At 48.8% G+C, this 23,741-nt stretch overlaps 1 protein-coding gene across 2 annotated transcripts in view; it reads left to right on the forward strand.

Moving 5' to 3' along the window:
• Positions 1-23,741, forward strand: part of LARS2 (leucyl-tRNA synthetase 2, mitochondrial) — a 100,274-nt gene that overhangs the window by 16,619 nt on the left and 59,914 nt on the right. For both annotated transcript variants that reach the window (XM_054729852.1, XM_008154346.3), the window contains 3 exons: positions 3,706-3,797; positions 4,590-4,650; positions 22,609-22,698. In XM_054729852.1, the coding sequence (XP_054585827.1) occupies positions 3,706-3,797; positions 4,590-4,650; positions 22,609-22,698 (243 nt within the window). The remainder of the gene's footprint in view (positions 1-3,705; positions 3,798-4,589; positions 4,651-22,608; positions 22,699-23,741) is intronic.

The raw sequence follows: 23,741 nt of genomic DNA on the forward strand, positions 1-23,741 counted from the left end.
GAGAACGATGATTGGAAAGTTCAAGTTCGCTTTTACTTTGGTTTCTTCCTATAGTAGCAAGTAAGTCGTGCAAAGGAGAGTTGAGCCAAGAGTGTAACTGGTCACTGTGGTCCCTGTGCTTTTGTAGCTCCTGGAGATGTGCCCAAAAGCCAGGACCGCCACTGTTATTTATTCATTTATTTTTTTACTAATCCTCATCTGAGAATATTTTCCCATTCATTTTTAGAGAGTGGAAAGGAGGGGGAGAGACAGAGAGAAACATCGATGAGAGAGAGAAATGTCACTTGGTTGCCTCCTGCACATACCCCCACCAGGGCCAGGGATCAAGCCTGCACCTGAGGTACGTGCCCTTGCCCGGAATCGAACCCAGGACCCTTTAGTCTGCAGGCCGACGCTCTATCCACTGAGCCAAATTGGCTAGGGCGTCACTGTTCCTTTGGGGAAACTGAAGTCACAAACAGCTGGCCAGACTGTGGACACACAAGTAGATCACATGTGGCCTTGACAAATGGAAGCTCGGGGGCTTGAGGGTGACGAATCGGTCAGGAATCAGGGCCTTTAGTCAACAGCAGTGGCTGACCGCCTCCCACCTCAGACTGGTTGCAAAGTTCCTGTGAGATAATCAATGAGAAAACCCTTTAAAAACTCCAATGCAGTTTTCCCGTGTAACCCAATTAATAGGAGCACTAATAAGGAGGTGCTGAGGGTTGGATGTGGAGCAGGGGCTGCTGTAAGCCAGAGATCAATCACCCTCATCCGGGAATCGGAAAGGAGGGCTGCTCCGCCGTCCGGCTCCATAAACCCGCACAGTGTCTGAGGACACATTTACACTCAGCCCCATATGGTGATTTTGTTGTGTTTTCATCTGTTGTATGCACAGATGGTTGGAAAATAAAATTACCCTCCTCCCACCTCGGCTGGTCTCCCCAGCACCTTCTGGGCCAGATTAAAGCATCGGGTGATTAGCATCAACATGCCAAGTCTCCCTCACAGACTTGGGCTAATTGGTCTCAGGCAGAAAGCCTCCGGGCGCTGCCCCAGTCCAGTTTTCTGTTCCGGCCTTTATGCTGTTCCCCGAGGAAGAGGAAAGACATGGAGGTGTCTGGCAGCTGCGTGATCACGACGTAGTCACCTGCGAATATCAGGAAGTGAGGGGGGGGGGTCTTAGCATGTGAACCATAATATAGACTGAGTGGCCAGATTATTATAATCTCTGAACACATAATAATCTGGCCACTCAGTTTATATCCTATATAATAAAAGGCTAATATGCAAATTGTCCCCTCGACCAGGAGTTTGACCAATAGGCAGGCCGGCCAACCGCCCATGTCCCCTCCCCGTGGCCAGGCTGGCCAGATCCCACCCATGCACAAATTTATGCACACACACACACACACACACACACACACACACACTGAGTGGCCAGATTATTATGTGTTCAGAGATCAATAATCTGGCCACTCAGTGTGTTTCATCAGTTTCCAGTTTGCCCCTCAGCACACAACTAGGCCCTGAGTTTTCAAATGTGCAAATCTCTGCAGCATCTGGAAGTAGAGCTTATTCTCTGATACATTTTGAGGGAGAGAATGAATTGCTGGTTCAGGGTCTTGACTGGGAACTGGCCGATCTCGGCCTATCACATCCCTCACATCCTCAGGGGAGGTCTCCTGCTTGGGCCTCCGTGCTGTCACTCCGATGCTTTTTGCCCTGAAGTATTGGCTCGAATTTGATCCCCAATCTATAATCGCGGTGGGTTATTACACTTGCTAAACAAAAGGAAATACTGTGTTTCGCATTTCTTAGAAATAAACGATTGCACCTACTCCAGAGGAACCGTGGCACTCTCTGAAAATAGCAGTGTTTTGAGAAGCAGTAACCATGGTTGCTGTCAATTAGAAGCCGAGTTGGTTTCAGATCTCAAGTGTTGTTTTACGATGACAGGGAGGGACGGCCGATCACTCCTAGGAAACCCGTTGCCTCTTTCGTGGTAACCGTTGTGCTCCTCTCTCCACTGGGAACCAGCCGACCGGCTGCCCCAGCTTCAGGTCTCCCTCCAAAGTCTTCGTAACTCGACTCCTCTGATCATACTTCCTGTGTTGGAGGAAGAACTGTACCTTTTTAAAAATATATTTATTGATTTCAGAGAGAGGAGGGGAAAGAGAGATAGAAACATCAATGCTGAGAGAGAAACATCCATCGGCTGCCTCCTGCACGCCCCCTACTGGGATCGAGCCTGCAACATGGGTATGTGCCCTGACCGGGAATCGAACCCTTATCTACTGGTTCATGGGCCTATGCTCAACCACTGAGCCACTCTGACCGGGCAAGAACTGTACCTTTTGATTGTTCTTTTTTCTTTTCCTTTTGAAAGAAAAGTATTTTAAAATTGAACATAAAATTCCATATTCCCCCTTGAAAATACATATGCATGTATAAGGCTGCAGTCTCCTTTGGCCTCTCCCTGCCTCACCAGGCCCTTCTGGGCAGTCATCCCTGATGCTTTCCAGTCCATCCCTCCAGAGCCTGGTCTTACATTGTCATGTGTAGCTGTGCTGTCTCCCGTGTCCCTTCTCCTGGCCACCTTGCTGTCCATCCTGCCCGACAACCCTGAGATGCTGGTGGCTCTGCCTGGAGGGAGGCAGGAGGGTGAGCCGTGATCATGTGACTGTGTCCACTCCAAAGGCTGGCCTAGACCCGCTCCCAGGCCTCCTCTCCTGGCCAGCTCTGGCCTGACCTGCCAGGGCTCCAGTCCCTGTGCTTGCCCTTCACCAGTAACTGGTCCCGATTCCTCTTTGATGTCTCAAGTCCTGGGAGATTGTGCAGTCCTCCTGGTGTTCCTGTGCTGGCGCTTGGCCAGTTTGCAGTCAGACCCTCCCCTGCTTTGCTTTGAATGGCAGAAGGGCAGACCCCTTGAGGCCACGTTTTACCAGGCTCTGGTGGCAGCTGGCTTCTGGCTGGTTTCGGGCAATAAGGAATTCTGGCCAAAGGAGGGGCGGGAGGAAAGGAGAAGCCAGGGGATTGCTCTCTGGCCCGGGTAGTGCCTCCTTCATCAATCCAGTTCCATCTGGGCAGACCTGGCTCTTTCAGCTGCTGCAGCCGACCTGGGCCTTGGAGCTCTGATAACTCTGCTTCCCCTTCCGGCCTTCCGGCCAGAGGCGGCGTCGGCGGCGTCCTGCTCTTCTCAGCTTCTGCCTTGCTTTGCTGTCCGCTTGGCTTCTCACTCAATTTTGAATTCTTAGAGTATTTGTTAGAAGAAGAGCTAGAAATGATTTTTCACGCTCTGGAAGTTTGTTTTCTAGATTTGCTGATTTCAGCTGCTAGGACTTTTTCTTTTTTTTTTGTTAATCCTCACCTGAGGATATATTTTTCATTGCTTTTCAGAGAGAGTGGAAGGGAGGGAGGGAGGTAAAGAGAGAGAGAGAGAGAGAGAGAGAGAGACATCATCATCCTGGCCAACAACCCTGAGATGCAGTAATGGGAAAACATGGACTCAGAGTCACCTCTCATAAGATGCCGTGGTGTGTAACCTGCTACGTCCTCGGTATGTCAGAGGTAGCTGGCTGGCTTCCCAGAGCACATTTGGAACTCACCCAGGAGGAAGGGACAGGCATGTTAGCAAAAGAGAATGCCTGCTCATCACCCAGAGAGGACACTGATCTCGGTCTTCACCGTCCGCCATGCCTGACGCTTCCCTCCTGGCCCTAGGTCATCAACCCCATGGGGTGGGATGCGTTCGGACTGCCTGCCGAAAACGCCGCCATCGAGAGGAATCTGCATCCAGACAGTTGGACGCAAAGGTGCGTTTTACAGACATTCAAACACCCGTGTATGTGGATTCCCACAGTTTGTATGTTAAGGGTTTTTTCTCTTCGATGGATTTTATACTAACTGCCTGGCTTAACTCCGTGCAGAATACAGACATACAGGGTGGGGCAAGAGTGGGTTTACAGTTGTTTGTATGGAAAATAATACAATAATTAATAATTAATAATTAGTAATACACGAGTAAACTCTGTGTTTCGCACATTACTTTTGCCCGCCCCATGTGGATGGGCCAGGAGTGCCCATAGCAAAGGGGTTGCCCACCTGAGTGGCCAGGGGAAGGGCCCGTCTCAGGGCCAAAGACCTTTGTGGTTTTTAGTCGATCCTGTCTGAGTCCAAAGAGTCAGTATCTTCCAATATGCTGGCATTTCATCGATTCTTAGTGATATATATATATATTTAAATATATTTTATTGATTTTTTTACAGAGAGGAAGGGAGAGGGATAGAGAGCCAGAAACATCGATGAGAGAGAAACATCAATCAGCTGCCTCCTGCACACCCCACAGTGGGGATGTGCCTGCAACCAAGGTACATGCCCTTGACCAGAATCGAACCTGGGACCCTTCAGTCCGCAGGCTGGTGCTCTATTCACTGAGCCAAACCGGTTAGGGCACTTAGTGATATTTTGGGGGCCAAGGCAAAACGACACTTAGAGCCCTTTGCAATAATCCAGGCTTTCCCCCTTTTCCTTCCCATTCTCAAAGGATAGTTTGTTTTCGGCTTTCCCCCTCTCTGAACCCAAACCTTCTTCCCTCTATTTCACAGCAACATCAAGTCCATGAGGAAGCAGCTTGACCGCCTGGGCCTGTGTTTCAGCTGGGACAGGGTAAGTCGGCCCTCTTACGGAAGGTCTGTGTGTATTTATTTTTTAAATATGTTTTTATTGATTTCAGAGAGAAAGGGAGAGGGAGAGAAACATCAATGATGAGAGAGAATCATCGATTGGCTGCCTCCGGGCACGTGCCCTGACTGGGAATCGAACCATGGCCTGGTTCATGGGTCGACGCTCAACCACTGAGCCACGCCGGCTGGGCTGGAAGGTCTTCGTTGTACTGAAGGTCCCGATTGCATGGGGACCATGACAATTGCTTCACATGCTGCCTCTTTGGGTTGGGAGAAGGGAAGGGAGGGAGGCAGAGCAGGTCTCCACAAATGAAAAAGTATCCCCAGTGGATAATTTGTCTGCAAACAAGTCATTTTCTGTGAGATTAAGCTAAGAGTGTTAACTTCTTATTTAAGCTTCACAGCCGGCTGGGGTTGTATGGTGACAGCTTTGCGAGGGGATTTCTGCTGTTCTCAGCGATAGTTGAACACGACTTTTGGAATCGATGTGGAAGTGATTAAATATCCACCCGTCTGGTCCTTTTAGGTGATTAGGTGTTAAGTTGATTTATTTACCTTTTGTTCCAAGTTTGGAATTGAGGTTTACAAGAACCTGTTATGATTCTGTCACAAATAAATTGTCGAGTCACAGGAAGTTGCCAAGATAGTACAGAGACATGTACCCTTCCCCAACTTCCCGTAGTGATAACATTTTACATAACTTCAGACTAATATCAAAACCAAGAAATCAGTACTGTGCAGTACTGTTAACTGAAGTGCAAACCTTGCTCAGATTTCACCAGATCTTTTATGTAAGCATTGTGTACGTGTGTATGTGTGTATTTAGTAGTAGTCGTTCTACGTGATTTAATCACATGTATAGATTTGATGGAGAAGTCTGAGGCCAGCCCCACTTGTTTCTTTGTAATACAGTGATCTTTCTACTGCCTTGTGGATACTTTTCTAAAAATCTATTTCCATTGATTTCAAAGAGGAAGGGAGAGGGAGAGAGAGATAAAAACATCAATGATGAGAGAGAATCATTGATCGGCTGCCTCCTGCACACCTCACACTGGGGATCGAGCTCGCAACCTGGGCATGTGCCTTGACTGGGAATCGAACCATGACCTCCTGGTCGAAACTCAACCACTGAGCCATGCCGGCCAGACTGCCATGTTGATATTTGTTGGATTTTTTTCTTTCTCTGCCCTTTGCCCTTTAAAAGTTTCGCCGGTTGTAGCTCAGTGTAGATCCTTTCACGTGAATTTCACCCAGGACTCGGTGGCCACCCGGGGGCAGTTACAGCTCTTTCTCAGGAACACTGCCGATGGGATGCTCCGTTCTGACCTCCGTTCTCATCATCTTCTCATGATTTTGGTCTCTTTCTTTGAAAGAACTTCTCATATTTGCTTTCCACGTCACTGACTCAGTTTCTATAGAATCAGTGTTGCTTTGCATGGTTTCTAATGCATATGTTAATCTTGCTATTGTATTTTTAGATGTATTATTATTTATCCTCTTCTCCTTTGGATCCTATGTTCTTTCTTAAGTCTCTTGGCCAGATGCTTTTTTCCCCTTCTTATTTTGCTATCTTCTCTCACCTTCACAGACCCGACATGTTCAGGATTTTCTTGAGGATACAAAGAGATGCTCTTGAAAATTGTTTTTGCTGCCTTTAAGAAATATATATTTTTAAAATATATTTTAATGCCGCCCCTGAGTTCCTGCCAGGATGCCTGACAGTCCAGCTCCCCCTTGTATGTGTCTGTGTCCCCCAGAGCCTCGCCCTGGTGCTGGAGCCCAGAGGAAGCAGGACCTTGTAAGTTCAGTTCGTGGTGCCGGCCTTTTAAGAGGAACAGCTGGGTCTCCAGCAGCCTCTGTGTCACTGAGCCCCAATCCGCACTGGTTTTCACAGCCCATAGTTCTTACTGCCGTAGGGACTTCTTTTCCCTGCTCTGGGACCCTGGGCTGGGGGTCTGGTGTGTGGGGGCTGGGACCCCTTGCTCCTCCGGGCGGCCTCCGCAGAGACTATCTCCCTCCCGATTATAAAAGCGGCACACGTGGCTTGCTGGACCAGCCCGCTCCACGCCTCCGCACCTCCTGCTCGTCTCGGTGCGCTTTCTTCTTTACCTCTCTAGTTGTAGGACTTCAACCAGCTTTCCAGCGGTTCTGGATGATGATTGTTCTGTATTTTAGTTGTAATTTTGATGTGGTTGTGGGAGGCAGAGAGTACAGGCGTTTACCTGTGTCGCCATCTTCAGATCTCCTCCAGCTGGTGTGATTTTGAGAAGACAGAAAGTAAGAACCTGGAAGTTAAATGTGGATAGCTGAACATCTACTGAGGGGAGAATAAAGAGGAGATAAAATTCCAAACTGTGCAAGGACAGAGGGAATTGTTTCTTTGTGGGGCACTCGCTCTATGGAGTAATTGGCAGCCTTTCTGAGGAGAAGGTGTGGATTGCACTTGACTCTCGTGGGTTCAGGTTATGGCCTTGGTGATCATGAACTGGTCCGAGGGAATGGCCCGATGAGTTCACAAATGACAAACGACAGAGTTAGCTTCTAAGTTGTCTGATGTGGCCCATCGAGGCAGGTCTGTCTCTGCCTTCGACCTCTGCCTTCTCACCGGGCTCTGGTGCCTAAGCTGGTTCTGGACTAGGCCTTGGCTATGACTCTTGATGGAAGTAGATTTTGGGGCCTAATTTTTATCGGGAATCATCTGGAAAATTGTTTTGGGAGCAATCCCTGGGAGTTCCCTTCAAAATCGGACAAGTATAAGAAGAAAAATATGCCCTGGCCGCTGTGGCTCAGTTGGTTAGGCCTTGTCCCGTGCACAGAAAGGTTGCCGGTTGATTCCCAGTCAGGGCACATGCCCAGGTTGCAGGCTCAATCCCCAGTAGGGGCCGTGCAAGAGGCAGCAGATCTATGTTTCATTTTCACATTCATGTTTCTCTCTCTCCTTCCCTTTCCCTTCCTCTCTCTGTAAAAATTAATTTTCAAAAATCTTAAAAAGAAAAAGAAGAAAAACAAAGTTCAAACTACACAGGATTCAACTTAATGCCTGTGGACTCTGCCAGAAGAGGTTTTGTTAGTGGTTTATAATGCTTGCTGAGCCACCCCAAACACGCACACTCTGGTATAAAACCAAAACAAAGCAAACCATGTTCCAGGACTGGGCATAAAGGATGTTTGGACTAATTCAGCTTTTCTTGTTCTCCCTTATTTATGTAATCAAAATTTGACTGAGTTTACTGAGTCTCTTTATTGTGGAGCTCTCAGGAGTTTTTATTGATACTCCTTTTCATTGGCTTTTACATTGCCGTGTCTGACCTCCTTCTCGTGTTTTTACCTTTGGTCTCTGTACATGTCGGTGCCCGGTAATAACACTGATGGCTTCACCCAGGTCAAGGCCGGGAAGCACAGGGATTTCTGCCCCTTAGCTCTGCCCTCACACTCTCCCCACGGGCGTGTGGGCTGGGGGGCAGGGGTGGTTCTCCCAGGGCCGTGGAAGAGGCATATCAGAACCGCACTCAGGACTCCTCCCCGGGCAGGCTTTTGGTGACCGTGAGCTCTTCCAAGTTTTGCCAACAGCCCTGCACAGGCTGCATGAAGCAGGGAGGCCGCTGAGGGGTTCGGGGCTCCCCACCATCTGCATTGATCTCTGGGCTTCTGATTCTCTTGCTTTCTCTACATCTTTCTTTCCTTTCACCTCCTCTTACCATTCCTTGTTCTCTCTCATCCTTTTGCGCCACTCACCTGCTTTCCTTTTCCTCTCTTTCTTCCGGTCTCTTTTTTAAGATAGATTTTGTTTATTTCTGAAAATTTTCAGCTCATACTAAAAAAGTGAGACCAGTACAGGGAGCCCCCAAACACGAATCCCCCGGCTTCAACAGTTGTTATTACATGGCCAATCTTATTTCATCTGCAACCTCCACTCTGAGCTATTTTGCAGCAGGCCCCAGACATCACATAACTTCATCTGTAACGAGCTCAGTACCCATGGCGAAGATGAAGGCTTGCTCCTCCCTGCCTTCCTCCCTTCCCCTCTCCTTCCCTTCTTCCCTCCCTCCCCCTCCCTCCCTCCCTTCCTCTCTCTCTTCCCTCCCTCCCTTCCTTCATCACAATTCTATTCAGCTAAAACAATTAATGATAATACCATATAACATCACGGAATGGTAGTCATTTTGCAGATTTCCCTGGGTGTCTCATAAGTATTTCTTTCCACCAGCGGTTGGTTTGCGTGCACTTCTGCTGGTCTTTGCTGGGTCTTCTCCTCCCCACCCCGTCGTTATCATGGTTTGGGAATTGTACTCTTGTCATCCAAAATACACAAGCTCTTTGGTCCATCCCTGCATGAATTTATTTTCATGATTCGTATGATTTTCGTGATTTGTATCATTACAAAGGGAAAAGTATTATTGCTTCAAGTTCCTTGCTGCCTTGGCATTTTAATTACATGGAGGACTAGATGTCTGACAAAGGATTAAACTACGAGAAACAATGAGGATGCTAGGAATAGGAATATATATTTCTTATGTTTCTTATTTTCAAAGAATAGCTTAAAACAAAGAGAATTTGGGGGCAAGTGAGTGCCTGGAAACTCCCCTTGTGAGAGCTGGGAGCTCTGGTTGCCTTGACAACAGTAACAGGCCCTGATGTGGTTGACTCTCCGAGTCCCCTTCCAGGTCCTTCCAGCGTGAAGCAGTGTGTCTGGCAGACTCCTGGCTCTGGGTTACTCCTCCCTCAGAATCAGAAGATTCACCTTTTCCTGGAGGTTTTCCTTGATCGATGGGGTGGGGGTGGGGGTGGGGGTGGGGGGCACCTTTGTTTCCGCTGAGGTGAATGGGCAGCGTATCTTTTAGGGCTTCCCTGTTTCCAGGAAGCTGGTGCTGGGGCCTGAGGTGTCACTCAGAACTGCAGTCCTCTCGGGGTGGGGACCGTATGTCATCATGAACACGTGGCACACACGTCGCCGACCTCAGACCGCGCTGTGCCAGCTCAGGGCCGACCAGCCTAACACCTGTGGCAGAGGTTTTCGCTGCCCCAGCCAGGAGCGCGTTCTTAGACTCCTCAGCCCTCTCTAGGTCTCTTGGGGCCACCCGGTCAATGTGGCTCCTCAAGGAAGAAGTTTGTTCTGTCCCCGGTCCCCACAGGTGGTCACGAGCCCAGTCGGGGACTGATAACGATTTTGACTTATGAAGTGTTTCGTGTCCTGGTTTTGAAGAATGCCTAACAGCCTGGATTTGTCTGATTGGTTCTTCAGGCATTAGTTCCAGTTGCTATGGCTGCGAAACAAATGAATTGTTTGATTTGTTGTCTTTATTTGCAACCTCCACTCTGAACTATTTGCAAATTGATGAATAGCCTGGTGTTTGTAAATAGTGAAACTTAGAGTAGGGATGGGGAACGAGCCAGGGCAGAAGGGTGACAGGAGGCTAACTGGCACTTAAAAAAAAAAAATATATATATATATATATATATATCTTTATTGATTTCAGAGAGGAAGGGAAGAGAGAGATAGAAACATCAATGATGAGAGAGAATCACTGATTGGCTGCCTTCTGCATGTCCCCCACTGGGGATCAAGCCCGCAACCCAGGCATGTGCCCTTGACCAGAATCGAACCCAGGACCCTTCAGTCCGCAGGCTGACACTCTATCCACCGAGCCAAACCAGCCAGGGCTAACTGGCACTTTTAATGAGGTGTTTACTATATTAGACTGAAAGTTCTGGATGGTTTTCTCTGGAGTATCCACTGGGTTTCACATGGTTTTCTTTTTTTTTTTTTAATCCTCACCCAAGAATGTTTTTCCATTGAATTTTAGAGAGAGTGGAAGACAGAGGGAAAGACAGAGAAATATCATTGTGAGAGAAACACATTGATTGGTTGCTTCTTGCACTCGCCCCGACTAGGGCCTGGGCTGGGGAGGAGCCTGCAGCTGAGGTGTGTGTTCTTGACCGGAATTGAACCCGAGACCCTTTGGTCTGCAGGCTGATGCTCTACCCATTGAGCCAAACTGGCTAGGGCTCACATGTCTTTCTTATAGGGCAAATTCACTGAAGAGATGTCTAATCACCTTGAAGATGAGCCATTCCAGGATGAGTTATTCATAGCATCGGATAGCCCCAAATGAACTTTTCAAATAACCTTTCAAACTTACTGTCAAAACATATCTTTTGTTTGAGAACTTATATGTGAAAGTCAATTTCAGGTAAGTCTGAAATTTAATAACTTTTCTTCTGATAAGATCCTGGAAGATCCCAGGGAAACTGGCAGATGGCCCAAGGACAATGCCAGCGAAACAGATTTGCAAGCAAAGAAGAAATCCAAGGTGGAAGGGTGAGGAATGAGACCCACCCCTCCGTGTGAGCACATGCACGTGTCGACAGGGAAGGACTGTGGTGGCCAGCCTTGGAGATGACCAGCTGCGGAGAAACTGGATGAAGTCACCAAGGGACAGTGTGGAGAGAACAGAGGCCCAGGATGTCTTGGAGTTGGGGGTCACGAGACAAAGAGGATCCCAGAGAAAGTCCTAGGGTTGGAGTAGAATTGAAGTAAAATGGTGCTGTAGAAACCAGGGGAAGAGTGAATTTCCACAGAGAGGGCAAACAGTAGCCACTGGAAAAAGGAGAAAAGGGGCTCGAAAAATCCACTGATGATCAAGTTGATTACAAAAACCAGCTTTGGGGAAGGGAGTCTAGGAAGATGGCAGAGTGTGGGAAGTACCAGGAATCTGTCTCCCCACATGACACCTGCGCTGGCAGGCTGTGTCTGATAGAACCATTTTGGATCTTTGGAGTCTATTGAAGGCTTGCAAGTCCCAGGGGAAGACCTGAATGGTAAATTGCAGTGAGTTTTGGTCAATTGCAGCTCTTAGCTCAGTGGTGGCCGCCAGTCCCTTCCCCCGAGCCCCATGGTAGGCAGCGGTGCACCAGTTCCTGGAGCAGCTTCCACATAGCTTGCAGGGGCCAGGGTGTGCAATAGGACCCCGTCCTCCAAATATCGGGGATCTACGTTCTCTTTGCTGGTTGTTACTTCACTTAATAATGGCCCCCAAGTACAAGAGGAAGGATGCTGGCAATTCACATATGCCAAAGAGAAGCATAAAGTCCTTCCTTTAAATGAAAAGATGAATACAATACAATAGATATTGAGAGAGAGAGAGACCACATTCACATAACTTTTATTACAGTATACTGTTACGATTGTTCTGTTTTATTACTAGTTAGTGCTAACCTCTAATTTATAAATTAAATGTTATCATAGGTATGTACGCATAGGAAAAACATAGTATCTTTAGGTCTCGGTACTGTCTGTGACTTCAGGCACGCACTGAGGGTCTTGGACCGTATCCCCTGCAGATAAGGGGGGACTCCTGTACCACTGAAGTGTACACTTAAAAAAGAGTTACGGTGGTAAATTTTATGTGCGTTTTACCACAATAAAAAAATTGAAGGAAAAAAAGTAACCGGCTTTGGCGTGTGAAAATAAAAGCTGGAAGACTTTCCCCAGCACTGTTCCAGGACACGCTGATATTTCAGAGCACAGACTAATTGTCTTTTGTCTGCACTCCGTGGCTTTCTGGATTCCCGGCTCTGTTGGCTCCGATTCTGGGACTTATTAGGCATAAAGAAAATCCAAGGACCTTGCCACCGTGTCTGTCATTCCTCGGGTGTTGAGTTTCCGAACCAGCCTGCCTTCTCCTCTCCATTTTTCAGAGTCTTATGTTTGTTTCCTATACACAGTGACCAGGGATGTCAGTTGTACTTAGTAGAAAGAGTAGGGCAAAGTCCATCTATCCCATCTGCTCAGAAGGAGAGGGCGAGCACAGGGTGGGGCAAAGTAGGTTTACAGTTGTGAGTGTGCACAACTCAGAATTTATTATTGTATTATTATTTGTAAATTATTGTATTACTTTCCATACAAACAACTGGAATCCTCCTTTTGCCCCACCCTGTATAGTTTTAAAATCCTCCCCCTTCCTGTAAGATTCTGATCGGTGCTTCTCTGTCCCTAGCTCTTCCTTTTTAAAAGTCACCGGACTGCCCATTGGCATGGCTTTGAGCGTTGGACCATGGACCAGGAGGTCATGGTTCAATTTCTGGTCAGGGCATATGCCCAGGTTGTGGGCTCGATCCCCAGTGGGGGGGTGTGCAGGAGGCAGCCAATCGATGTTTCTCTCTTATCGATGTTTCTCTCTCTTTATTCCTCTCCCTTCCTCTCTCTAAAATCAATTAAAAAAATTTTTTTTAAGAAAAAAATCACTGGACTAAAAGATCTTCAAAATAAATTCCTATACATTTGCCAAAGCTTATAGTTTTTTGTTTTTGTTTTTGTTTCTCTGTGTCGCATACGAAATCTTTCAGGCTGTGACAGGCCTCTACCACTCATTGCTCACGGAGCTGGCAGGCAGCAGAGCAATTGATGGATTGATGTTCTCTGCTCCTCCTCTGGGTCCATGCCCATGGAAGCCAACGGCTTTCGCTTTATTCAGGAAACCCAGACAACTTACATCTCAATAATAGCTTTCCGATGACTCTGTCCTGCCGATCCTGAAATTTTCAAGCACATTGCAGATAAAAATGTTCTTTTCCTTCCAGAGAAACGCAACCATTGTGGAGAGCTGGTTTGGCTTGGATCGGGGAAACACTGGCATCTGTTCAAGTAGACAGATAACTAATTGCTATTCAGACCCATTAGTCTCATCTGTAGTTTAATGGAGGGGTTTCTGTTCCCAGCTGCCTACTTAGAAGAGCTGTCTGTATTGTTAGGCTGCCTTGATGAAATTCTTGTTAGCTGGCAAAGGACAATTACTAAGAAATTAAGCAAATTGTTGTTTCTCGTCCGATGGTGGCTGGTTCTCAGAATCTTGTGTAGTGTGCAGCAGGAGACAGCTTTTAGGTTACCATAACAGTGGTAGTGCTCAGGCCTAGCCAACTTGGCTCGGTGGATAGAGCATCGGCCCTCGGACTGAAGGGTCCTGGGTTCGATTCCGGTCAGGGGCGTGTGCCTGTGCCTCAGCTCGATCTCCGGCCCCAATCGGGGCAGGAGGCCACCAATCGATGTGTCACTTTCACATTGATGTTTTTCTCTTTCTGTCTCTCCCTCTCCCTTCCACTCTCTAAAAATCAATGGAAAAATATCCTCGTGTGAGGATTAACAAACAACAACAAAATAGTGCTAAAAATATAATGGTCAAGACAGTAGCAAAAAGAGAAGCTTTTTAAAAAAATATTTTTTTTATTGATTTCAGAGAGGAAGGGAGAAGAGAGAGAGAGATAGAAACATCAATGATGAGAGAGAATCATTAATTGACTGCCTTCTGTATGATGCCTCACACTGGGGATCAAGCCCGCAACCCAGGCACTTGCCCTTGAATCGAACCTGGGACCTTTCAGCTAGGGCAAGAGGAGCTTTATATTTAAGCTCAGAAAGACAGTGCGAGTTGTCTTTAAAACCTCAGAGCAGCGTTTCCCCTCTATTAATAGTCATTCTCTAGATTGGCTTCAAGAGCATGTAGAACATGAACTTTTCAAATGACTGGAGAGTTTAGCTGCAGCCCTGGATTTGAGAAACAAGACCTGTAAGAACAAAATGTATGTTCTATAAAGCACAGTGCACAGCATTTGCGATTTTCAGTCTTCATTAAACGCTTCCTTTCAGTCTAAAGTTAGTCCCGAGGTGAAGGAGCACAGTTACCTCAAAATGAATTCTTAGACAAATGTTAGGTTCATGATTAATTAATTACCCTGATATCAACACCTGTTCCATCGACTCTGCATAAAGGAGGGGAACAGGGAAGATAAAGGAGACCTGAGGCCGAAGTGTGGCCAAGATGGACGTTACAGATGGTAGAAGGAAGGCGGAATGAGAGGATGAGGCCACGAGGAAGCGGCCGGTGAGGCTGAGGAGGCCCGGGCAGTGGGACTCGAGGGGAATAACAGCTTAAGAAGGAGGAAGAGGTAGCCATGTGGTCTAGGCCAGGGACCGCTGACTGGGCCTGTAGGTCAGAGTCAAATTGAGATGGAATAGAGCAGAAATGAGAGATGGGAGGGGTGGGCCTGGGGCCTAGAATACCCATGGGAGTTCCGGTGGGTGGTGGCCTCTTTTCCCTCGGAGACACCTGGGAATGAATGGGGCATGTGAGAGGAGAGACGATGGAAGGCCTACTTTAGATGGCCTTACTCTCCTCAGTCACGGAGGAGAGGCCCACTCCTGCCGCCTGACCCAGTGCTGTCGGAGAGCTGGTCCTCAGGAAACGGATGTGGAATAACTCAGTGAGTGCAAGAACAAATGGAGCCTTGAGTTGGTGGAAATCCATTCTCTCTGTTCTCAGCACCTCCATTTCCTCTCTGTCACTAGCCGATTGGTGAGTCTCTTAGAACAAGGACTGCGCGGCAGGCCCTTGGTGCGTGTTTTCTCACTGGTCCAGTGAATGGGGGGGAAACAGTTCTGAGCCACCCTATGGCTTTGGATGTGGGAGTTGCCAGTGGACATAAGTGTGCTGCTTCTTCACGCCTTGGGGGACCTGGGGGGTCTGCACTCAGGCTTGGTAAGGCACTGTTGTGAGGTGTGAAGGCGCGCAACATGTCTCACTTGCCAAGTGCATTACCTCCGTTTTCTCATTTAAGCCTTGTGTCCATTCCAGGGTTTGGTCTGGTTATTGGCCCCCTATATGAATGTATTATTCATCGATTGCTATAGAACAAATTGTCCCCAAACTTAGTAGCTTAAAACAATGAGCGTTTATTGTTTCTTAGTATCCGTGGGATAGGAATCCAGGCGTGGCTTCGTTGGATCCCCTGGCACAGGTCCTCATAGGCTGCCGTCCAGACCAGGGCTGGTTCCTTGTTGGCGAAGGCCTCCCTCCCTCCCTCGCCACCTGCGCTTCTCCACAGGGCGGCAGCTCGCAGCATGGCAACTGGTTTTCTTCAGAGCAGGAAAGAGTGAGGAAGAGAGAAAAGGAGGATGCCCAGGACAGAAACCACTGTCCCTTCGTAGCCTAACCCTGAGAGTGACATCCTGTCACTTGCTGTGCTCTGTGTTAGCGGCAAGTGTCCAGGTCCAGCCCACACTTGAAGAGGATTTCCTAAAGGGCCGGAGGGTCAGGAGGCAGGGGTCACTGGGGGCCACCCTAGAGGCTGTCTGCTACACTGACAAGAAAAACGAGGCACGGGTGTGGCCAAGTCATTTGCTCAGTATCACGTGGGATCTGAGCCCTAACATCCTGACTCTGGGACACCTCCCTCTCCCCGGTCCCCCTACCCCAGCCCCCCCCCCCCCCACACACACACACACACAGTTCTTGCTCTACTCACAGGCTAAGATGTCCACCTGGCCCCTTTCATTCTAACAGCAAGTAGGAAGGTAGGTGACCGGGCTGGGCCTCTTACCTGGGAATGGTGGGCTGGGACCCCTCTTCCCTCATTATATTCCCTGTGATTCTGCACTTGGGTCAGACCCTTCCCTTTAGAGTTTGGGTCGTCAGGATCGCTTATGTGGACACACGCTAAGGTTGACCAGGGGCCTTGGAGGTGGCCACGTGGATGCCCCTCCGCGGTGACCCCAGGACATTCGTTTGTCTGTAGAGCACCATCTCCAGTTCCTTTAAACCCCACTGTGGGGGTCTTGAGGTGCCTATGCCAAGTATATTGGAAGACTGCTCGCCAGGGCAAGGGTCCGGCCCCTGTAGACTCAACTCTTTTGTTCTCGTCTTCCTTTGAATCTAAACTGTTTTCAAGAGCTTTAACACTATAGGCTGATTCCCAGAGTAACACACAGTCACTGTACAAAACCAGTGAAGTTCAGAAAACCTTGTATAATTAAAAAAAAACCGAACGCACCCATAGTCGGTGTCATCCCGAGCAACCCAGTGTTTATTTGTACGTCGGCATTTCTTCCCTAGCATCATAGGTTCTGGGAAGAATTACTCAATCCTGTGAAAATCCAAGGGCAGGGAAGACCCGTCTCCCGCACAGCGTTTGAGAGGGAGATGTAATTGGGAGGGACCTCTTTGCAGCCTGGCTGCATGGGAAATTTCTGGGGGGTGGTAGCAGGTCTGTGGCCTGGTACAGTGAATCCTGCCGGAGCAGAAGCTGGGGCCGGGGGCCACCTGGCTGGCTCTCCCTGCGCTGGGTCGCCACCAGCCGTGACTGGGAGCAGCCCTCTGTGAACGTCTCCATCCTGGTCATGTGTTTTGGTCATTCTCTTGTAAACACCCTCTCTTTCTGGTCCTTTCCTCTCCCTTTTCCCTTGTCCCGGGAGCCTCTCGAGGGTCAGCCACCTCTCCGAGTGGTGTGATGGGAAACCAGCATCTCCCCCTCCTCCCCTGCCAGCCTGCTTGAGTCAGCCCAGGGGAGTGGATCAGCGATCCCTCCTGTGTGCCCCGCATGTGCTTTCAGGGGGGCTCTTCACCTCTGTTTCTAGACAGGACACTGGGCTCTGGCCACAAGCTAGCGATGGTGCAAGGACTTGAACCAGGTGAAATGGCTCCCAAGTAGATTGTCTTTCCAATCGCTCCCTCTCTCTAGACTCTCCCTGGAGCAAGGAGTGTTAGCTGGGGAGACCTCAGTGAGTGCACACACGGGGACTTCTTCCCAGACCACGTGCCCTTCACTTCAGCGCACTGGGGGAGGCCTCTGGCTCCGCCTCCCTGGATCCCATCATCGCACAGGGCTCCTGGCATGGCCGGCTTAGTTAGCCGTGTGCCGGGTGGGTGGCAGGTCTCGAAGGACCGTCGAGCCTCACTTGTGTTCTGAGGGGCTCACCTTTTGTGCCAGGCTCTGCATTTGGCTGCGAATGGGCAACATATTTTTCATGCTAAAAGCCAGGTATTGCAGAATGAAGACTGCAGTGTGGGAGGATGACTCTGGTTGAGTCCCGGGTGCAGAGATTTGGGCTCCTGGCAGGCAGATTGCGCTTTCTAGAGCTCAGGGGATAGGAGCATGACACCTTTCTGGGGATCTGTGTGGGTATGGCCGCGTTGCAGTTGCTTTTGGCGTATAACTTTGAGTAACCCGACTTTCTGTTTTGAAAACAAGATGCATTAGGTGTTGGCTTGTCTGGGAAGCAGGGAAAGGCAAGTGCAAGAATGAAGAGGGTTCTGGAACTGAGTAAACAGCCTGCGCTTGACTAAGAAGTCTTCCCAAATCAGTGCTTTCCCTCTGCAGGAATGGGGGGGGGCGGGGGGCAGGAATCCCCACCCCACAGACATTGGGCCCCCCCCCCCCCACACACCCCAAGGTACAGGCAGGGCTGGGCCAGGACACTTGGGTGCTGTGGGCCAGATTCCAACGGATGATCTTTCAGCACTTACTCGTCAACAACCTTTTCATGCAAGGCGGTAAACTGATGTATCGCGAAAAACTATCCGCCTCTCTAACTTCACAATAGGAACTGTATTGCATGAATTTATTACAAGAGATTTTCCAAGTCAGACTACCACTTGGAGGCCTATTAAATGATTTAACATTTAGGGAGTAAAACCAATCACTCATTCCCAGGGAGCAGCACTATGCATGCATAACCGAGTTTCAGAACTGTGTCCGCCCACACCCCCAGACTTGCCTGGTCTCTCCCGGGGTGGGTCTCAGCTGGGAGGAGGGGCGAGCTCCTTGGGAATGAGGGCCCTGCCCCGTGTGCTCCGCAGTGCGGGGGTCACAGCAGCTGGAGAAGGGAAGCCCAAGCACCAGGGCTGGCTTTCCCACTTTCCCAAGGATGTTTTATGCCTTCTTATGGAATGAATGCCTATCGGACAGTTGCTTGGCTCTTTCATCTGCCTGAGGTTACAGACTCAAACTAAAAAAATCAAAACCCACGGAGCAGGTTTCTCCCCGTGGCACGCTTGGACTTGGATAATTTTTTGTTCTAGAGACTGTCTTGTGCATGGTAGGGCTTTTAGCAGTGTCCCTGGCCTCTACTCACTATGTCAGCAACACCCGCCCCCACCACAGTGTGACAGAGTGTCTCCAGGTATCACCAGGTGTTTCCTGTGAGAACCCTGCTGTAGGAGGAGGAAGGAAGGAAGGGCAGTGAGCATCTACCGTGCTGAAAGCCCAGGAGAGCCTTGTCTACAGAGCTGGGATAAGTAAGAAGTTCTCAGGGAAAATGTGAAAGGGGGTCTCCATTTTAGCCAGACGAAAGGGAAAGCTTTTAGCAGTTTAATTTCAGAAAGATGTCTGGTGATTTTTTTTTTTAAACTTTATTGTTGAGAGTATTTCAGATGTTCCCTTTTTGGTGATTTTTTTCTGAGATGAAGTATTAGAAGATTAGAACTAGTTGTTTTGTTTTGTTGTTTTTAAAACCAGCAAATCAAGGAAGGTTCTAGAAGCATTCTGATATTTTTAGGAAATGCATTTTTGAGTAGGGTCTCTCCCCACCATGTTTGTGGTTCTCATGAGACTGGACTAGGGAGCCTTGGGGCACCTGGTCTGCCATTTCTTCATGGAGAGGACGATACCGAGGGCCCTAGTGGACCCTGTGTGCAGCAGGTGGGAATAAATGGGCAAGAGCGCTCCCAGCTTCCTCTGGGCAGGGGACACTGGAATTTCAGAGGACTATGTGAGTGGTAAACATGCACTCAAGTAAAGCCATCGGCGTTCACACACGCAGACACAGGGCACGTTCCTGGCACTGAAAATCTTCCTCTGTAACAGAGGACAGGAGAGATGAAGATAGAGGCTGCCACCCAGTTGGTAATTAACAGAGTTTATTAGGGGAAACTCACAAGGCATATCTTGGAGGCTGCGAGAGGAAATAAATGGATCATCACGCTGCTTGGCAGGCACCGGTCACGGGTGCTAGTACATGCATGCTTCCAGGTGCGGAAATTACTTTACATGCTTGACCAGCCTGTAAACAGCCTGTTCCAGGAACCAGCTCGTCGCAGGAGGCAAGGGAGGGGCGCTGATTTTTGTCAGAATGAGCATCATAAGTTTCGGTCCGTCTCTAAGGGGGCTGCAGTGAGCCCTCTCCCGCTCTGGCCCAGGTCCAGCTCACAGGTCCCACCGCGGTCACAGCACGGAACTTTCTCTCCTCCACAGTCGGGAGTGGATGATGGTCCTGGAGTACTGGTTTGCAAGCTGTACCCTTCCAGCAGCTGGCATGACTTTTCCTCCAATGACACGCAGAAACCCGATGTGAACAACACGGGTCAGACCCAGGTGGGGAGGGGCCGGGAGTGCCCACCGCTCAGCGCACCTCGGAGCTGGCTCTTCCGAAGAGATCGCATTCCTGGCGGGTGAAATAGACTAATGCTCGGCTGGACAGCCATCTTTTTTCCCTCTGACTGGAACTATGATCTTTCTTCTAGTTCAAGTGAAAGTGGTTTTCAAAACCATAAACCTGGATGAAGATAATAATTCTGGTCTGTTGCTGTGTAGTTTTTATTCTCAATCTATAGAAGCAGATTCAGGGCTGAGAAAACACATGCATGCATATAATATATACGTATATTATATGTGTTTATTGGAAATATTTTGATGCTTTATTATGAAAAACGTAACGATACAGATAAGTAGAGAAAAGAGAACTGTCACCTCCTAAATTTAACTGTCCTTTTTTCATATTAGCTCACACATTTTTTTAAAAACTTCTAATGAATAAGAATTTGCAAAAACAAACCATAACAAGTCTGGGAATATTTTTACCACATTCTTGCATCCCCTGCCCTAGTTCATCTTCTAGATTTATAATGTAATTTGAATTTAGTTTGATTCAACATGCAGGCGTTAGATGGGCTGGTCTGTTTAGTTTATTCTTCATTCGACAATAATTTTGGGGTGCCTCGATGTGCCAGGACCTGAGCAGACAGCGATGAACAAATTAAACATCTCAACATAGCTCCTGCCCCGGTTTTATTAGAAATACAAGTTTTTGCCCTGGCTGGGTAGCTCAGATGGTTGGAGCGCCACACTGATATGCCAAGGTTGCGGGTTTGATCCCCAGTCAGGGCTCATACAAGAATCAACCAATGAATGCATCAACAAGTAGAACAACAAGTCGATTTCTCTCTGTCTCTCCTTTCTTCTCCCTTGCCCCCCCCAAAAAATAAAAAAATAAAGAAATGCAAATTCTTCAGTTGCTTGTCGGGGAAACGGAAGAAAACGAGTTCTGTGCCATGGGGAGGGGTAGCTGGTGAGGAACAGATCCTGGGATGAGGGTGAATTTGGAGGTGTTGGGGAGCAAGCCCGCCCACAGTGTGCGGGTCCCAGTCTTGAGTTGGCCAGGCACTGGGTGCCCGTAGCTCCCGCAGACTGGGTGCGTGTGCAGCCTGGGAGCCGGGACTGGCTTTGGTGCTCACAGCTCAGCCAGCACTCAGCGTCACAGCTGGGGCACCGCAGGGGGCCGGCCCCGGGGGGGGGGGGGGGGGGTCAGCTACCACAGGGGCAGAGCTGTTAGATGGGCTGGTTATTCACTCTCTGCCTCGCAGGGGAGTGGGGCGCGGATCTGGCGATCAGGGTTCCTTGTTTCCTAGTAGTGATTTCTCTGCTGTTTTTATTAGTCAGCACACAAAAGGACATAATACACAAGAATCTCACCTGAGAGAGGTAGCCCACTGGGAGCACCTCGAGTTTCCCAGACCCCCTGTTCAGCTCCGGCCCTACTTGCCCTCCCCGCTGGGCTTCAGCTCTCCCCTCCTGAAGAAAGGCGGATGTCCGCACAGGTGGGACCATTTGGAATGTGCCCTGTCCTCCGTCCATTCCGCTGTGAGCTGTTGGGTGCAAAGAGCAGGAGAAGGAAGCAGTGGGAGTGTAGGTCTTTGTGCTTATTGACCCTCCCAACCCAGCCACACAGGGAGGAATCAATAACCTGCCTTTCAAGATTCCATAGCAGCCGAAACCGGTTTGGCTCAGTGGATAGAGCATCGGTCTGCGGACTGAAGGGTCCCAGGTTCGATTCCGGTCAAGGGCATGTACCTTGGTTGCGGGCACATCCCCAGTAGGGGGTGTGCAGGAGGCAGCTGATCGATGTTTCTCTCTCATCGATGTTTCTAACTCTCTATCCCTATCTCTTCCTCTCTGTAAAAAATCAATAAAATATATTAAAAAAAAAAAAAAGATTCTATAGCAAAGGCGTTTTCAGGACAGAAAGTAAATGTGGGGAAGCTTCGGTTTAGGCTGGAAATACAAGCCAGGTGCTTTCTCACTAAGTTTGATGCTTGGTAATGTTTTTGGTGGGTCTTCCTATGTAGATGCCAGCCTGACTCACATGATGGAATACATGGGGGAGAATGAGCCTGAGGGAGATACCAGGCCCTGGTTATCTGTGGGAACACAAGGTTTATTTCCAAATGGAGATCGTATGAAAGCAGGAAAATACGCCTCTTGGATTTTGTGATTGCTTTGAAAATGAACTGCTTTCACGAATGAGCCTTGTGGCCCCCCCCAAATATGTTTGCGCTGACAAAAATGATAGCACCCCATTTCGTACAGTGTAATTCACATGCTCGTTGCAGGGGTGGAGGGAGGGGTGTGCAGAAGACTTCGGGTTGATTTTCTCATCTTTAAACAGGAAAGGTGGGGCTGGCATTTCTTTTCTTTTCTTTTCTTTCTTTTTTTTTTTTTGTCTAAATATATTTGTATTGATTTCAGAGAGGAAAGGAAAGAGAGAGAGAGAGAGAGAACATCAATGATGAGAGAATCACTGATTGGCTGCCTCCTGCATGCCCCCCACTGGGGATCGAGCCTGCAACCTGGGCATGTGCCCTTGACTGGAATCGAACCTGGGACCTTTCAGTCCACAGGCTGACACTCTATCCACTGAGCCAAGCCGGCCAGGGCTGGGGCTGGCATTTCAGTCACGTCTCCCTTCCCTCACTTGACAAATCGGTGGAAAGTAGGATAGTCGATCACATGTTTGCAGTGAGATTGCTTTTCAAAATGCTGCAAGGCTGGGGCATACGTGGCGTGGGGGCAGGTGTTCACAGTGGCCAGTGGGTGACTTCTCCTCCCTCTCCGGCAGGAAATAACCACGTGTTTACCCGACTACTACAAGTGGACTCAGTACCTCTTTATCAAGCTCTACGACGCTGGACTGGCCTATCAGAAGGAGGTAAGTCCAAGGTAGCTGCCCTTTAAATAAATTTCCTCCGTCTGCTTAGAACACACCATTGTTAAACAAGAAACAAATACGCCCAGTTTGCCCAGGAGCCGTGAAAATGAGCATGACCTCAAGTTCATGGCCTCGGTCGCAGCGGATCCAGAAAGTAGCGCCGCCTGGCTTAGTTTGCTGCTTCCAGGACAGGGCTTGGTTCTTTCGCACTTGAATTCCCAGCACGTAACAGTGTCTGGTGCCTGGGCTGAGATCAGGACAGGGAGCAGAGGAGGAATGCAGGCTTCCCAGACCCTAGCTCAGCGACCCCTCCCGGCTGTGCGCTGGGTCAGTCACCTCCAGGAAGTGTGGTTCTGTCCCTGCCCGGTGGGTGGGAACATCTTCGTTGCAGGGTCTTGGGAGGTCAGAGATGGTATTTGAAGAACAACCATCCCAGTGCCCACAGAGTGGTCTCCCAAGAAGGGGAGGAGCGTGTCCTGGTGGGAGCTCAGTAACAGTCATGCTCCTGAGATGCTGGGGAGGAGGGAGAGGGTCACAGTGTGGCCTAGAACTTTGCTGTCCAGTACTGTAGCCACCAACGGCATGTGGTGTTGATATTTCAGTTTAAAATAATGGAGATTCATTAACATTAAGATCGAGGTCCACATTCACGTGCGAGTAGCAAGTATAGGACATCACGGATCTAGAACATTTTCCATCATCTCAGAACATTCTACTAGACAATGTGTGTCTGGAAAATCCAGAAGTAACAAGTGGAAACGGCATTCTCCTTTGACCAGAGGGATTTAACGACACACAATTACATTTACTGTTCTGTGGGTCACTTCACACTGCTTGGTCTTACAATGAATAATACTTACAGAATCCTTATGTGTTAGGTTTGAAAAGCTTTAAAATCAATATAGAGTTGGATGCAGAAGGCTCAGCTCGAATTTCAGAATAAAACAAAGATGTCTTGAACCTTGACAACATAAAAATAATGTAGCAACAAAAACCAGGAGGTGAACTTGGGGAAGAAAAATAGAAGCAAGTGCGAGACCATC

The sequence above is a fragment of the Eptesicus fuscus genome, chromosome 18, assembly GCF_027574615.1.
Source record: "Eptesicus fuscus isolate TK198812 chromosome 18, DD_ASM_mEF_20220401, whole genome shotgun sequence".
NCBI lineage: Eukaryota > Metazoa > Chordata > Mammalia > Chiroptera > Vespertilionidae > Eptesicus > Eptesicus fuscus.